General features: G+C 39.2%; 1 protein-coding gene across 1 annotated transcript; it reads right to left on the bottom strand.

Annotated features, from left to right (window-relative positions):
- Window positions 1-11,919: 11,919 nt before the first annotated feature.
- LOC108242449 (zinc-binding protein A33) lies at window positions 11,920-16,914 on the bottom strand. The gene is made up of 6 exons (XM_017427272.3): window positions 16,250-16,914; window positions 16,080-16,175; window positions 15,760-15,990; window positions 15,626-15,648; window positions 14,165-14,283; window positions 11,920-14,037 (listed from the first exon to the last, which is right to left on the bottom strand). The coding sequence occupies exons 1-6, from the start codon at window positions 16,643-16,645 to the stop codon at window positions 13,517-13,519; spliced, it is 1,386 nt and encodes a 461-aa protein (XP_017282761.1). The 5' UTR covers window positions 16,646-16,914; the 3' UTR covers window positions 11,920-13,516.
- Window positions 16,915-17,122: the final 208 nt, after the last annotated feature.

The raw sequence follows: 17,122 nt of genomic DNA, 5'->3' as shown, positions 1-17,122 counted from the left end.
CATTGCAGACAAACTGGAAAGTCAAATATAAAAAAGTAGTTCTAAACATCCCACACAGCTCTTCAGTGGACTTTGACATTACTGACTTAATTTCAGTCACTGTTTCCGCAGGTGAACAAATCCACGTAGCATTTGGAGGCTGTTCACTAATTTTACTAACAAGCCGTCGTGACTTTGCAGTGAGTGCCTTTTTTTAAATTAACTGTCTGAACGGTTGAGGATAACTGAACCGTAGCCTGATTGGTTGATATGCTTGCAAAGATGAAATTCAGGATTGTAGTTGGATGGGTTTGGGCTTAGAGAGTTTTGAGTCAAATACGCTTTGGGATCAAAGAGCATGAAAAGGGTAAAGGAGGTCAAGCAGACACATGTGCGCACACACACATAGCCCATCGTGGTATAAGAGCAGTGTTAGTAGAAGGAAGGGGCGCCTGACTAAATGATGTTTTTCCAGGTGGGCACAATTACCTGTGTGTGCCACGAGTGTGTAGGTGCAAGCCTCAGTACGGGTCCGTGTGTGCGTAAGAATTACACAAGTGTTAGTTTTAGAGGATTCAGGTCCATCGCTATTAGGAAGACATGAATCAAAGGCTGCAGCTCTCTCCGAAGCCCACTCACGGGCTGAAACCTGCCAGCTGCGGAGTGTAAAACAGTCTCACGATGCCTCTCCCTTTCTTATTACTTAAAATAATACAATCTATTCAACTCTGATATGCAATCGCTTCTCTGGGTTTCCTCAACAAGTGGCTATTCATTCCCTGTTAAAGCAGAGCTCTCACACAGCCAGAGGGAGCAGGATGATGGGTCACTGCATAGGTGAGCGGAGCCCAAGATTTCACTGTTGAGTCACGAAGCTGATGAGAATCCGAAGGTAATCTTTATTACTCGAGTGTGAGCGTGGGGTTTGGAGTCGCGGCAGCACGTTAATGTGGAGGCTTGTTGCTGCAAACACCTGCTTTGGTGCCAATCAAATCACAGCCTGATGAGCATACATGTGGAATTACAAGGACGCATATGTTCGAACATAAAAAACTTGTCTTGTTATAAACTGAATCCCTTGCAGGTGACTGTGTTGATTTAATTTTATCTAACCCAAAGCCTCCTCCCACATGGAAGTCTGTGTTTTTATATATGTGGAAAAAAGTTACCTCCTTTTATTGAATCCAAATTGCATTCCAAGGGTTGTGGTGAAAACCCAAAAGGAAGAGAGAGAGAGAGAGAGAGAAAAAAATTATCAAAACGTGATTGCCCCGATGGCTTTAACAACAAAACGGGAACGCCTCGCGATCCTCCGCACACATGGATTCCATTATTATCCCGTGGAATTCTGCGAAAAAGTAAAGTCGGCAATAAGGAAAATATTCCTCTAATCTGAGGTCTTCCTCATGCTGGGTGTGAAGGAAATTTCGAGGCTCCCCTTTTTAATTAGGTCCAGATTCGACCACCTTATTGAAACACAACTTGGAGAGGCTTTTTTGTTTCCAGTGGGGGGGTTATTTTGCTGAAAAGGATGGTTATTTTAGCCGGACGTGAATGAATGTCTGATTTCTGCAGAAGGTGTTTCCCCAGTTTTAATGGAAGCAGATGAACAAATCAAAAGAAAGAAAACAGTGAGTCTCAGAAGAGAAACACTGGTTCAGAACTAAATATTAAAATGACTGACAGATGGTAACCAGCAATGTGAAGAAAAAATAAAACATCCTTATTGGTCAAAGCTTTCTCTGCAATATTTTGAAGTCTGCTCAGCCATGCTTGACACATTTAAAACATTAATCGCCATACACTCAGCCTCTTGTAGACAAGAACACACCTAATCGCGCACACACACCTGCATTTTGACAGATTTATCTGGTGAGCAGAGGGACGCAGCTCACAACATGATCGACACTGACAGCTCAGACAAGCTACTGAGGCAAGAAAAGTTGGAAAACTGTTGCATATTTAATGCAGGAAGCACTGGACAGGCTGAAAGATATGAGTAGAAAGAACCTTAAACTGCTGATTAAGAGAAAGCGGAGCTTAGTACAAGTACAAGGACCAACTTAAAGTAATGCAGGGAAAAGGCACCTAAAATAGCCCGGAAATCGAACAAAGTCAAAAATGCAACCCAAAACAGGACAGGAAATAAAAAGCAGGAACTCTGGAGATCTGGCAAAGAAAATGGGTGGTATAATGTATGCATATGTGATAAAAACAGAACTCAGACGGGCAGCAATGAGCTCAGCAAAACGTGAAACAACAATTAGACACAGGAGCAACTGAAATGTGCTAAATTACAGGTTTAGAAACACAAAAAATAAGACAAAAAATTTAAAATACACACAAATCCACAGACGTGAAAGGAACGGTAAGCTGAGCAAGCTACCTTGGTTAAATAAATGTCAGTTCTATAAATTAAATATGGTGTTGATTTGCATGCTAATCCACTAAACCATAGACATTACAAAACAAATAAAAAGTAACAAAAGCAGTAAGTTTTAGAATGCATCGTTCAAGTTACATATAAACGTCCAGTGAGTAGTATTCTCATAAAGTACATATTGGGGAAGTAAACTCCCCATTAAATGTTTTTTATATTAAGAAAAATAAAAAAGTTAAGCTGTTGTGGTTTGCCACTTATAGGCTTATAACAACAAGAGAAATCAAACCAGAGTGTAAGTCACAGATGACCCAGAACTATTTAAAACTATAAAACTTGTTGCATACTCCCCTGACACTTATTTACAGAGGTCACATATTAAAACTGCGACTTGTCAGTTCCAGACTCAAATGCATCAAAATTCAGTTTCAAAACATACCTTTTTTTTGTTGTTGTTATTATATCTTCCTGAAGTCTCTGAAAACGCCATATTGTATTTTGTGGAGGCCAATAAGGGGAAATTATCATCCAGAAACATGTTGTAAACATATGGGAGGTTACATATATTCAAAACCTATTAGTGAGAGAAACCTTCTAAAATACTAATAGGTGGAAACTTTAACAAAATACTTTAATTTACAGTGGCTACTGTGCAGTTAGGAAGCATTTTGGTACTTGTAAACAACAGGGTTTCTTGTCTCAGGACACGTTATGATAAAGTTTTCACTCTATAAACTGGATTTTTTTTTTTTTTTTTTTTTTTTGTATTTACCAGGGATGGTCAGCACAAGAAGAGGAAAACCCACTTTCAGTAGACCCCCAAAGTTGAGTGTTCCATTAGCATGTCAGGCTGCCGAGAGGAATAACACAACACCCACCTACTCCCCCTCTCACTTCACCCTCACTCTGCCTCTTTCTCTCTAGATGCCATTTGTCCATCGCGGTACTCCGATGCCCTTCCGGAGAGAGCCGAGTATCAGTTTTCTTCCCCAGCGGCCCCCAGCTCCCTCCGCCATGCATTTTTAATGCACACACTCGTGCAATGGACAAATGATTTTTATTTTTTGACAGGGGAGGGTGGGCTCTAGTTACATAGGGATGGGGAGCCGGGGAGCGACTAAGCCCCCGGGCAAACGCGCGCACATACTCACACTGTCAACACAACAGAAAAAGAAAGTTAGGGATGATTCAGCCGCACATAAAAAACCACATACGTCCAGCCTGAGCAGAGAAGGCATTTTCTTTCTCTCGTGGTTTACAAAACAAAGTTCTCACACACACAGAGTTCAACCTGAGGATGAACCGGGTAATGAATTTACCTCTTGGATTGTGACGGGCCGAAGTCCAGGATGATGAAAGAGGCAAGCAGCCCTCCAAATTGGCCTTCATTAAACCAGGATTAGAGTCAGTGTAAATCCATTAACTCAGGCTTAAAACCACTTCAGTTCCAATCAAATCAGAATTAAAATTCACACAGTGAGACTATGTGCATTATGACACCAGCTTACTGTGCTTAACTGTTTAACCTTGTGTGTGTGTGTGTGTGTGTGTTTAGTTTTACCTTGAATGACTGTACTTTCTCTGGAGGAAGAAACAATAAAATCCACAAACAGATTCAGGATATTTTTTCTGAAATTTAGTATTTTTTCAGTATTACGTGCTTCTAAAAGCTTTGGATCTGACTGGAAAAGAACGATGCACCCTTTGTGTAGCAGCTTGTCTGTCACAATGTAGTCCTGGCCTCTTCAGCACAGAAACTCAGAGACGAAACAAGATGCAGAACAGATGCTTTTTTTTGAGGTTTCAGCCTTATTTCTGTCTGCGTTTGCAAAGGCATCATGCTGACCTGCCGACACTTGGGATAATGCCCTTTTTGTGCAAATAAATTCACACTTCCTTCCAGTTGGTGGCGATCATACGCAGATTCGTCTGCTGTAATTTAGAAGAAAAGAAGCTTGAGTGATTCATCACAATGAATTGAAAGCAAATTTTTGGTGTTTCATTTGTATTCGGACATAAGTAGGAAAAATCATCTTGAAAGCCCCAAAAGTCACAATTTTAACTTAGAAAGCCTAAGTTTCCCGACTGGCGCCAACCTCAAAATCCAATATGGCTGACTTGTACACGTAAGGTTGTGAAAACTGCAGGAATAGGCTAGAAACCAACTCCTGTTGGTTTGTGTCTCAGAATGCTGTCCAACCTCTACGAGTTAACCTCTTGTAGAGTTTGAATGAAATCCATTGTTATTGACTTGTTTTGTTAATGATAGTTAGTCTGGTTTATGAAAACAACATTTACTGTTTTTCTGACTTGCAACTGAAACAAGCTGGGTTTGAGTCTGAGTTTAGCAGCAGCTTATCACTAAGTTATATAAATAAGGACCTTTTCAAGCATCTTCTTTAAAAAACTTATGTCTTATGTCTCTTTGGTGCCACCTGTTGAATAGGATTTTTAAAGTATGTTTTTTTTAAAGTGGACACAGTCCACGCTAATGCTGAGCAGATTCTGCACTGATGATGACATTTACATCCACAAGCCAAGCAGTTACGAAGATGTTGGAGCGAACGGTGGACCATGAATTACTCATTAGTTTGTTGCCGCTACACTGATAAAAAGAAACAAATACAACTTTAGCTTGTATGTTCTGTTTCTTGTAGTGTTTGCTTCGCTCTGGTGTGTTGATAAAGGTTAAAAAGCTTTTGTTTTAGTCTCCGTGTTGCTTAAAAATTGAAAGAACATGAAGAAATGTTAATTGCCCATTAGCAAGTTTGGCTAACTCTGCCGTGTTTGTTCCCCTTTGGTCTCAATGTGGAAAAATCCAAGTATGTCTTATAAAGAAAAGTATTTATTTCTACAATTTTGAATCGAAACTATTAGACATTTTAAAGAAATAAAACACAAAACGTGCTGTAAAGCAAGTCAGCAAAAAAGGCTTGTTTTATTTCTATCAGGACTCTTTAATTGGTTATTCAGTTTTTTGTGTTTTTTTCCTCAAAGACAAAGGTTTAATCGCAACATAAATCCCACATGTATGCTCGCCCTGATGACTTGTTTCTGCTTTTAAGCTCCGTAGAAACAATCACAAGTAAATGGAGTTTGTTCCTTTTTTTGCTCAAATAGGAGGAAATGGTGGAGAGGGGNGGGGGGAGCTGGGCAGGTTTAGCTAAAAGAGCATTCCCAGGTGTGACCACAGCATTCCCTCCACACACTTTAACAGACCACTGTGTGTGTATGTATAAATCTGAGGTTTGCTGGCCGAAGCCAAGCTGGAGCCGAACGTCAGTCCCGCGGCCAGAAACAACAGCTTTTAACTCAGGCATGCGCGCACAGACAAACACAGATTTGGTTAAACACATTTGCACTCTGCGAAGTGACAAGCGAGGATGAAAATGGGTTTTATTTAAACAAACTCGTTTGCACTTGACAAAAAGAACAAATAACCACCTAATCTAGAAAGACTAAATTACTCAAACGCTGCCTGTTACAGCGGGCGCTGAGAGGGCAAAGAAAGCCGGAGAGGTTTCAAAGGTCTGCTGTTTTAGGACTCTGCCACTTTGGCTTTTCTTTTGTTAGAAGATTACACTTAAAGGGATAGTTTGGATCTTTTGAAGCAGAGTTTATCAAAAGGTTACGAACAATCGATGGCGTTCACCTGAACCACCATGACATTTCTGGTACTGAAGTTCCTTTCAGCTCTGACTAGCTGTTAGCTCGTCAGTCCAGTCAGGATTAAACTCTGTTTCTCCAAACTCAGGTTTCAAAAAGCAAATAAGACACTAACTCTTCCTAACGTTTCCACAGAACAACACTTAAAAACAATATCTGATTGGATACAAGCATGTGTCCTTACGGTAATGGGCTTGCGTTGCGTGTTGCATGTGTCTGTGTGTTTAATTATGTAAAATAGAGTGTTTATGTGTACACACACACACATGCACACACACCTGCACAGGCACATATGTGTAATGATACGCTCTGTGTGACACAGCAGTTGGCAGATAGAGGAGACTGAGTTACCTAAGCTCCCTCAGGGCATCCACCTTGTGGAAGGTTGTCTGTGGCACCACCAGTTCAAGGATGAGGAACGGTAGACTGTGGCCCGAGGTGGAAAAAGACATAAAAATAATTGGTTGGCATGAAAAAGTGAATAAATAAAAGGAAACAAAATGCTCAGAAAGAAATACCATAACTCAAAAAATATCGTCCCGGCTTGAGCGTGGAAAATATTTGTTACCATCTTTTTAACCAAAACTGTAGTCAAAGCGGACTCATGGTGGGGAAATACATTAATACAGTTCACTATTTCTGCTCACAAATCGTTTTTGTTTTTCTTCCTGGACAAGAATATTTTCTTGCACCTTAGGGATTTATTTCTCAGCATACCAGGTCTTGATTAGTCGGTGTACCTCCCTCACTAAAATGTTGCAATTATCTTGTTTAGATTATGTCTATTAATGAAGGGAAATCAAATCAAAACAGTTCAAGGTGCAGACCCTTTTTCTGATCGGAGTTTCGTTTTATTTTTAGTCAAACCGCACAAACCAAACACTAATTTTTTTGGTTCCAAGATAAGTGAAGCTCCTTATTAAAAGCACATGATCGCAGAAAAAAAAAGAGTCTGAAAACAACTTTAATTACCCTGTTTATATTAACAGCGGATCAAATGACTCTGTAATGTGGAACTCTTTGCTCACAGAGAAGTTTGAACCTTCCTGTGGTTTTCTTCAGCTATCTGAAACATTTCGACATGTTTAAGCTGATTCCCTCTTATTGCCTTGAACACGATTGTTCAGCATTAGTCTGATCAGCCACATTTAGTCCAGGTACATGTCTGATCTGTTAAACATTCATCTTGTTCTGTTTTTGTCTTAAAGAAATACTTTAGATTTTTTTTAAGTGTTTTATTTTTTAGACAGGTTATAAATAATTAATATCTTACCTGTTATAGATAACTCTTTGAACAGAATCAGTTTAATTCGGATTGAGTTGATGAGTTCACAGTTATTTTGAGCAAGGCAAAAATTTAGATTCGAGTTGATTTAAGATGAGAGGAGTCCACTTTTGTCTTGGCTCCACAGAGAATAGCCATTAGCTGGTCAGTCTGATTAAAGTTAAACTTCATTTCTCCAAACTGAGGTCATTCAAAGACCTATCTACAACAGGTAAGATATTGATTGTTCATTACCTTTTTACAGAGACCCCATTTCAAAAGATCTGAACTATCTCTTTAAAGTGGTGTGTTCAGTTCTGCCCAGCAAATACACCACCATATTGAATTTTAACTTAACTTAACTTTCTCCATTTCATTTTGGAGCTCATGGCTGAAAACATCACATTCTGTTTTATTTTTAGTGAGGAAATCTTTTAAAATAGTTTTTTCTGACAAGAAAAATATGCCTAAAGTTGGGTACCATTATATACAAAACAGTCACGCCTTGTAGTTTTATCAACAACAATCTAAAAGTCACAGATTAACAAGAAAAAATATTTGAAAAATAAAAAAAGAGCTGGTTTTGAAGCAAAGCGAAGTGGGCTAAAAGCTCAGAGGATATTGGCACGCGCCGACTTTGCAATGTTGCATTTTTTTACTTGACGTGTATTGATGTAATTGTGTGCGGAGCTTGAATAATATCCTGAGCACCCATGACCAAAAGCAGCTGTTTCAATAAATTGGTCTGCTGGTTTAAAGGATTATTAAAACAAACAGACGGAACAGGTTCAGCATCACCGCTCACATTTACTCCCACTGATTTACCACGCATGAGCTGAAAACCTGAGCGTAATTCACAAATGTACAAGATGACCGTTTCATTATATACAAATCATCTTATTTTCCTTTCTGTCTCTGATTCTGCCCCCTCCCCCACCCCCCACCTTCATCGCTGGTTACAATCGGCTTGTTATTCGAATGAGAGGAGAGGAGCGGACCACCCCGGGGAGGAACAGGGGAGGAGAGGAGGGGGATCACGTTACGCCCCAAAAATGTAGAGGGCCTACAAAAGAGCCATGAGACGTCGTGGTGAGGCAGAACGGGCAGCAGAGAGAGGGGCAGAAACAGGAGAGCACATGAAAGAGTGCATTATAGGGGGAGGGAGAGATTGATTGAGGGGGATGGATGAAGAGAGGGAAAGGAAAGGTGGGATGGGGTAACACTTTCTGTCTTTCTTTCTTTCTTTTTTTTAAACAATGTTCTGCTTGTGCAAAGCGTTTGTACAGCATGTTTCATCCCAACTCCAATTGAGGAAGGACGAATAAAACGACGCAGCAGTTCCCTGTACTGAGATCAAAATGATAAAGTCAATTCTTTGTGAGAATTTGACGCCTGTGCTATGTTTGTTGAAGACTTATACGTCTTAGAAATGGATTTTTAAGATAAAATGTAAGCATCCAAAAATGAAAGAAGTCAGAAGCTGCCATCCCAAGTGGCTTCAGGTTCAGTTTCATTAAAGAAATCCAACAGGAACAGCTCAGATGGGACATCTGTGAATTAATGCATCTCCTGGTGACACTGAAAGAAATCATGTTTCTCCTTTTGTCTGATATCATCCTAGTTTTTACAGTGAAATCCTAGTGAACACAGATGTCAATGTTACACCATCAAATCTGCAATTTGTTTGTTTTTTGCTTCTTTCAGTTATTCTTTTATGAAAATCTACTTTAATTACAGCAAAAAGCATGTTACTGGGCACATATTGTTTCTAGTAGTAGAGAAACATTTGTTTCCCGTGAAATTAGAGGATGTAACTTCTTGGATAAAGTTGTAAAAAAATTTAAGTCTTTTCCAACAACCTGTACGTTATCTAAAACTTTAGTGGTTTTATGCTGACTCGCTCAGATGATGACAGAATTATTTCTGGTGAACATCTTTTTTTTTTGGAAGTGTTTTTTACGAACTCCCTGTTTGTCCGAACATTTCAGACTTCTTCGTTGGGTTTAATGACCTCAGTTGTTTTTGTTGCTGAGCTTCCAGCTGTCGGGACCAGTTTCACAAAATTAGGAAAAATGTACGGGAGCCCCGAGGTGCCAAACACAATAAAAGTGACGAAACAGAACTGCAAACTGGGAAAATTGTTCAAATTTATAAAACAATGAAACATTAGAGCTAAAAAAAACTTTCAAAAGACAATTCAGGAAACTCAACAAATAAACAGATTATGCAACAACTACATTTTAGAAGTAGTAGCAAAAATAAAACAATTTGAGGAATAATATTTTCGATTTTGTTATATTTTTTAGTTTTTATCACAGTCTGATGTGTGTGGTTTGTCTTTTCTGATTTTCTTTAGAGCTTTCCTTGATTTCTTTCTTCCATTTTGAAAATGTGCTGCGTGAAAACGGTCTCTGAAACTATTAATATTTCTTCTTCTTCCTTTTCCTTCTTTGTGTTTTCTGAAATGTGACCCGTGTCGTATTTTTGGGGCTTTTGTTGTTGAATTCTGTTCCTCCCAATCACAAATAAAAATGAATTTTAGTTTCTGCATGTTTTGCCTTTTAAAGTGCTGATCGAACAGCTGAGTCTATTAACTTATTTATGCCTGAACTATCCTGTTTAACTCGGCCACATAAATGTCAGTTTCAGAGTAAAAGCCAGGCGAAGGAGTCTTTTTATTTAATTTTTTCCCACTTTCCTGATGAGACCTTTTTTTCTTCCTCTCACAGAAGCTGCAGTTTCCCACAAACGTCTTAAGGAGGTGCTGTTATTTAGGGCTTCAGACGTTATCGAGTCTCCCTCTTCCTATTGCTTTTATTGACATTTAATGATAATTATAACTTGGGTCACGTCAGGGGCAAACACACACATACGCACACACACACACACACTGGCTCACTAACTACATGCACACACTGGCTGGTTAAAAAACATAAAGACATTAGCTGTAACCTGAAGCTGAGTGAGTATTGATCTGCTCTCAGGGGGCTTGAAGAGTGAGAGAAAAGCAGACAGCACTTTATCACAGCACTTCACCACCGAGGACGACCAGAACAAGCGTCTCTATGAGAGGGTGTGCAGACACTCACTGATAAAACAGGTTTTCTAATAAGGAAGCAGCTTTTAATATCAAACCTTCAGTCAAAATCAATTACACTCAATTTTATCAGTTTCTAAAAGTAACATCCCATTTTGCTCTTTATATTTCTTTTACTATTTTCCAGTTTTCCTCCTACAAACAAATTTTCCCGAAAATGCTCTTGTGAGGTCCTAACTCAGAAGTTTAGACATTATACAGACCAGACTGAGTAGCAATCAGGCCCGTGTGTGTGTGTGTGTCTTGGATCAGCTGGGATATCTAAACTATGATTACCGAGGACACGTGCTGCTCAGATTCTTAAATGGCTGCCTCCAAACGGAACAGAAACGCCAAACAAAACAGTAAGCTCCCAGAGACGGGGAGAAATGGCAGCGTCGCACACTCAACGCCGTGCTTCCTGAGGTTTTCCAGGCCTCCAAAACAAGAGCAAAAATAAGTGACAGAAACGGAACCTGGGAGACAAGGTGCGGAGGGGAAAGAAACCACATAAGAGTGAACGCGTGTGTTTTCATGTGTGCGCTCATTTTTCTTTTTTTTTTGTGCGTTCATTAAAATATGGAGCCTGGCTGCAGTGATTTGGGTCAGTCGTTCACACATGTTGCAATCAGAGGCGTCTGCAGGGTTTGGAAACTTTGGAGGTCAGCCGGGCCTGCATGTCTTTGGATTTTTATGACGTTTGCATTAAATTTAAAGTTATGCACAAGTAAAAAACACGAGATGCTTTAAACCTCTCATTTGCATGAACTAAGAGTATAAAGAGTTCTTTAATGTTACTGTATTGTAAATTGAGATAAAAAAAAAGCAGAACTAAAATCTCACCCAGAACAAACCCAATCAGAGAGATATTTTGACTAACAGGAACTGGTTTCTTAAAAAAAAAAGTTATTTTACGTGCTAAATGTGTTAGCATGTCGTACAAAATGCTAAAACTTTTGCTTTGGGACATTTTATTTTTCATTCTAAATATTCTTGCTGAAAATGGTAAATGTTATGCCTTTCATTTTTTACTCACAAGCTATTTTATTAGATTTGAACACCTTTGCAGATACTGTTAAAGAAATATATAAATTTATTGTTTCGTGGTCCCCGACTTTCTGCTTCCTTTGTTTTCTCTTCATAACTTGATATCAGATCATTGGTTTGGCTCCAGTTTAAATATCATGTGTGACTCTGATCATCAGGTTTTCACCCACTTTTAATCTTTGGGTCCAGATTTATTTCTTTTCTGCTGCTCCGTCTCCCAACCTGTTTCACTGATTCATGAGCGCCACTCTCTCAGGAAGTACCCGTGTTTAACGTCCACATGCGGTGCAAACGCACCGGATGCTTTCCTCTACCTTTTTCAGGCTTGTGAAAATAAATTTGCTGAACCTAACTGTGATTGATTTTCTTTGCAATGTGTTTGGACAAAACTGATTAGCACAGAGTTATACAAAACGCTACAGGAGTCTTTGAAACGCGGATTAATGTGTTTATTTCATGTGTTCAGTAGAAAAATGGAATATTCTGGAAAAGACGTACGACACTCAGTGGCTGATTGAAGCTTTTTAATCAAAATTATATGATTGATCGTTCTAAAAACAGTCTAGGATAACAAAAAAAGTGAGTGAAACTGAGAAAAAAAACCATACATTGCAGACAACATTTCAATTAGCCACTGCTTTAACTATAAATGTTCTTCTCAAAAACAATGAACCCAGCGAGACTGAGTGAACGCACGCTATTCTGTTGTTTTAAATAAAGGTTCACTTTATTACAATTGATCCAAGGTAAATGAGACAATGATGACTTCAAGCTCAAACATGATCAAACCTCAACTGGCTCTGAAAAACACATGCTAACAACATTAACATAAGAAAACAAACTGAACAGAAATCAAGTTTCTTTCTTTGACTCATTTTTTTCTATTTAAATTTTGTTTTTCCAGCTGTTACACCAGTGAGTATTAGTGTTATTGTATTATTATTAGTGTCAGTATTATCAGTATTAGTGTGATGGTCGTGACTAGTGTTTTGGACTCCCAGAAGTAACGTATAATGATTTGCCCTTTTATAAAATGCGTCCATCGGGCGTTTTACCCACACTGGAACATTGTGGTGAGATTTCAAACTGGATGATGTATTTATTGACCGCCTCTGAAAGGTAAAGACGGACAAACTGTGTTTGTGAGCACTCATTTGTCTGTCTGTTAGCAAAACATAAACTAGAGAACAAGTACTTCAGAAAGTAATCCTTGGGTGCACATTTGATTGATTTATTTATTTATATAGCACTTAACAACAACCAAGGTGACCAAAGCGTTTTACAGTAAAAGTTACATCACAAAAGAAATACAGAAGAGCAACCTGACTTTATACCTGGCTCATTTTTAGAGTCAGCTAATTAGTCTTAGAAAACAAAAATGGGTAGAGCTCAGTCAATTCTGCAGAGACTGAGCTATAATTTGGTGTGGTAGTATCTGAGAATCATCCCTAACACAAATGTCAAGAGCTAACAGATTGTGCGACATCTTGTAATATGGCATAAAATTGTGTAAAACATTATTTTCAGGATTTAACCAAAATTTCCCTAGTGTCATGATTCCTCAAGATAAAATGATTTATTTTAAAACCCTGATATTGAAGGTAGAGAGTGATACGCTTCATTGAGCACTGGGGATTTATTTAACGATTCATTCGTCTCCCCTTTAATATCTTTACAACCAAATTTGTCATGAGCAGAACTAATGTTACTGCAGACACCCACGGCACACCAGCTGTCATCACAGCGTGACGAAACCCTTCCACCACTGTCATCTTAAAGGGTGTTATTTTCCCCGTAAGTAACTGGAAAATAACGCAGCCTTCCAAATTAAAATACTGTAAATTTGTATAATGTGACACTCAAAGACAGTAAAAAAAAAAAAAAAACCTCAAATATTTAAATACTATTGAAGTTCCAAGTTGCTCCTCTTGAAATCTGTTTTCTTTTTAATTTTAATGCGGTGCAGTTTAAGCCGTTACATGATGCAAAACTATTAAAAGATATAATGCTGTATAATATCATGCTGCACTAATAATAGAAAGGAGTCGAGTTTAAAAAGTTTAAAAATGGCCCTTTAAGGGATTTATCTGGCCTCTGACGGTTTTCAGCTTGTGTTTTTCACTTGCTTTATGCCTAATGACAACTTAGCAGGTATAAGTTTTGCATTTGCCCGAAAGTATGGAAAAATGGTTTCTGTGAAAGTGTACTTGATGGTATGAACTGGGTTGTTTCGATCGAGGTCAAAGAACAACAGGAGTCCTCGGTCATAATCGAGCATCACTCTGACCTTTTGAGGAAATGAATCTGTTGCTACTACTTTGACATCATCTTCTGGAGTAAGTTCGCGGAGGATATTAGTGCAGACACACATGTAGATGGCACATGTCCTCCTATAAACACTACCGTCAGTTTTTGCAGCCACACCCACAGCCCAGAAACCACCCACTTCTACATCCCAGCAATGTTTACCCGAGTTAAAGCCTTTATATCCAAGAATGTCTGATCCTCCTAGTCTTTCAGGGTTGTCCGGAAATGGTTGGCACTTGACACTTTCGGCTGAAGTAGTTAAGTTTTCTGATACAATCATTGAGCTGCTGCCGACGTTTGGATCTAAAATTACAGGAGCTATGAAGAGAGAGAGAGAGTAAGCAGTATTCATGAAACACTCTGGCTGTAAAATCCAGAATTTGCTTGCGCACACTAAAGACAAAACGACAACAATATGTAGCAAACAGAAACTTTGCTTGCTCACTGTATTGGATTATATCTGTCATCTTTCTCAGGACTGAGAACTGCAGGTTCCCCAGGTGTTTGGCCTCGTCGATCAGTGCTCCTGTTGGTCTTTGTGGCTCTGGAAGCTCACACAAAGATCTGGAAAAAAAATAAAATAAATTCAAACACCTAAATTTTGGGGAAACAAATTGACTATCTGTTGTGCTCTGTCAGTGTAAACACCACAAAGTTCCTCTTACTTTCTTTAAGCATTTTGGAAACAATTTCTTGATTTACTTTCAGTGGTTTTGTTCAGGTAGAGAACTCAACAACGCAGTCCTCAGAATGAGGTTTTCATTTGATTACAGTCAATAAATATAAATAATAATCAGGAGTAATCATCACATACATGTTGGTTTTTATGAACTACAACAACGTTTTATAAAGTGTATGCATAGAATTTAGATATTCACAGCAGCTGTCCTGAATCTGGGACAAAGGGTTGATTAAAACCCGTTACACCAACCAAGCTGCTGTTAGGCTGAGCTTCACGGAGCCAGATGACTTTAGCCAGTAGAAAACTTTATTGTCAGTCGAAGCAACGTGTCACGATCAGAAAAAAGGCACTCAGTTTTACTTCTATCAAGGCCGGACGGTCCAAAGGGCTTACCAGGACACTGGCCTGGGGCCCAGAGATTTAGGAGCCCCCAAAAAATCTATTATTGCTTTTAGTAAATTAATGTTTTTCAGACATCTTATTTTACATTAACTGCAAATGTTCCCATTTCCTTGCAGAAGACCGATGCAAGTGTTGCTGTTTTATGCAATTAAATTCTATCAGACTACTTCTTATTTTTTTAAAAGTCAATGAAGAGATCCTTTTTTGTCTTAGATTTTAACATTTTTCAAACCAAATCGCCGTTGTTGCTTCTTATTCTGCTCGGTGTAACCTCAATACATGACGATTAATGTTGATTTTGCTCCACAAAAGATTGTTGCAGTGTTCCTTATTTGGTTTTCTATAGTTATAATACTTTAAAATGATTTAGTGCATAAAAAATGGTTTTTACTTTTGAGTTTAAATACAGAAGCAGTTCAGATCCAGGTGTGGTCTGTGCAGCAACAACTAATGTAACAGAGCAGACCTTCTCAGCTGGTCGGCTGATAGTTGCATTAAAGTTAAGAGCAGCTCTGTTCTGTCTCACTAGAAACCTTGAAGTTAATGGGCACGTAATCAGTATTGTCATTTGTATGAGTTAAAAAAAATAGGGCCCCAAAAGTAGCTCTAGCCCAGGGGCCCAGACCCTCCTTAATCCTGCCTTGCCCGTGGTGATTTGTTTTTCCTCATTTTTCTTCTCCAAACACTTCATAATTCGCACTGAACCCAGTTCTAACCACTGTGTTTGGTTCACAATTGACTAGTTTGGCAAACAGATGTTAGGCGACTCCAAAGCAAAGAAGAACCAAAGAACGTTTGATGCAAAGAGTCCTGGAAACTTACCTCTTTAAAGTCCTTTTAACATTCTGCAAGATAAAAACAAAAACAATCAATCTTAAAAAAAAAAAAAAAGCATCTATTTTTGTAAAAAATTCTTGATTAGGAAACACTAGACAGAAAATTTATTTGGCGATTACCAATATGAATTGAGGGTCTCCTGCTCTCATCTCGTCTTCTGTTGCTTTGATTTTGTTCGTGAGCTCCGAAATCTCTGCGGTCAGGTTTGAAATCGACATCTTCATCGCTTCCACCTTGACTTTCGCCTCTTTCCGACACGCATCGATCCTCGCAGCCTCCTCCGCTCGCAGGAACTGGTACAGCTTCTGAAACTCAGCCCTGATCCTCGTCTCGGTCTGCTGAGCCTGAAACTAAAGAGGAAAAAAAACCAAACACTTTTATAGTGAGAGCAGATCACCAGATCTTTTTTTTACCTAATCCCATGACTCCTGCGCCTTACCTGGATGTGAGTGGCCATTTTATCACAGTTCTGTTTTACCCTTTCATACGACCCCTGTTTAGTTTTCAGGTTTACCAGGTTGATCTGAAGCTGAGCCTGAAAAGTCAACACGAAGAGTGAATCTTTTGCATCACAACACTTAAATTTTCATCCAAGTGTGGCTTACTTACTCTGTACTCCTCTGCTGCTTCATTTATGGGAACACAGTTGTGTTTCTTGTGGGCTTTCGCGTCCCGACAAATCAAACAGACGGGCTGTCGGTCCTCCTGACAGAAGAGTTTGAGTTTCTCACCATGCAGATGGCAGAAGTCCACGGGCCGGGCCGAGGCCCTCTCTTGTCTCAGGGAGTCACACAGGTTTTTCAGGGATATGTTTCGAGGCGGCTGAGACATTGGAAATACTTCTTTGCAGACCGGGCACTTCCTCAGCCTGCTCTGTCTCCACCACTCCTGAAGACAGTACTTACAGAAGCTGTGGCCGCACAGCAGCACAACAGGGTCAGAGAATAGGTCACAGCAAACCGGGCAGGTGCAGTCGGCTTCGGCCTGTGAGGCGTTTGCAGCCATGCTGTTGATTTCTGCTCTCCTTATCTCTCTCCTGCTCGCCTCACTCAGCCAGTTCAGTTTCACTTTCAATCTCACTTGTATTTGCTCAAACTACCATTCAGCATTTATCTACACAAACAAATCTTCTCAGAGTTATAAGCACTTACTTCCAAAAGTTCTCATAAACTCTTGGCCGGACAGATGCTGGGCCAATTTACTGAATTATCTTCCCTTTTTGAAGCAAACAGAGCACTCACACACAAACACACACAAATACACAACTCTGTCACTTCCTGCTTACTTATGTTAAGAGGGAGGAGCATACTTTTTTTATTCAAAACATTCTTTATTGATATTACCAAAATTAACAATTCCAACAAAAAAATATAAGTTATTTCAAATTAAGACAACAAAGAGCGAATAGTGTAACTAAATCCAATACATTTGTCGTCCTGTTAAATGCTACTCAAAACAGCAAAAACTTTCTTTCAGAACAGC

Source organism: Kryptolebias marmoratus, linkage group LG19 (genome assembly GCF_001649575.2).
Source record: "Kryptolebias marmoratus isolate JLee-2015 linkage group LG19, ASM164957v2, whole genome shotgun sequence".
Taxonomy (NCBI): domain Eukaryota; kingdom Metazoa; phylum Chordata; class Actinopteri; order Cyprinodontiformes; family Rivulidae; genus Kryptolebias; species Kryptolebias marmoratus.
This window is presented reverse-complemented; position numbering and strand designations above follow the sequence as displayed.

Excerpts from the sequence above, each read along its gene's own strand:
- LOC108242449 (XM_017427272.3), bottom strand. The coding sequence starts at position 16,645 with ATGGCTGCAAACGCCTCACAGGCCGAAGCCGACTGCACCTGCCCGGTT. Across the intron at positions 14,284-15,625 it reads GTTAAAAGGACTTTAAAGAG|ATCTTTGTGTGAGCTTCCAG; the intron begins GTAAGTTTCCAG and ends TTTTTTTTCCAG. Across the intron at positions 14,038-14,164 it reads GACAGATATAATCCAATACA|CTCCTGTAATTTTAGATCCA; the intron begins GTGAGCAAGCAA and ends CTCTCTTCATAG.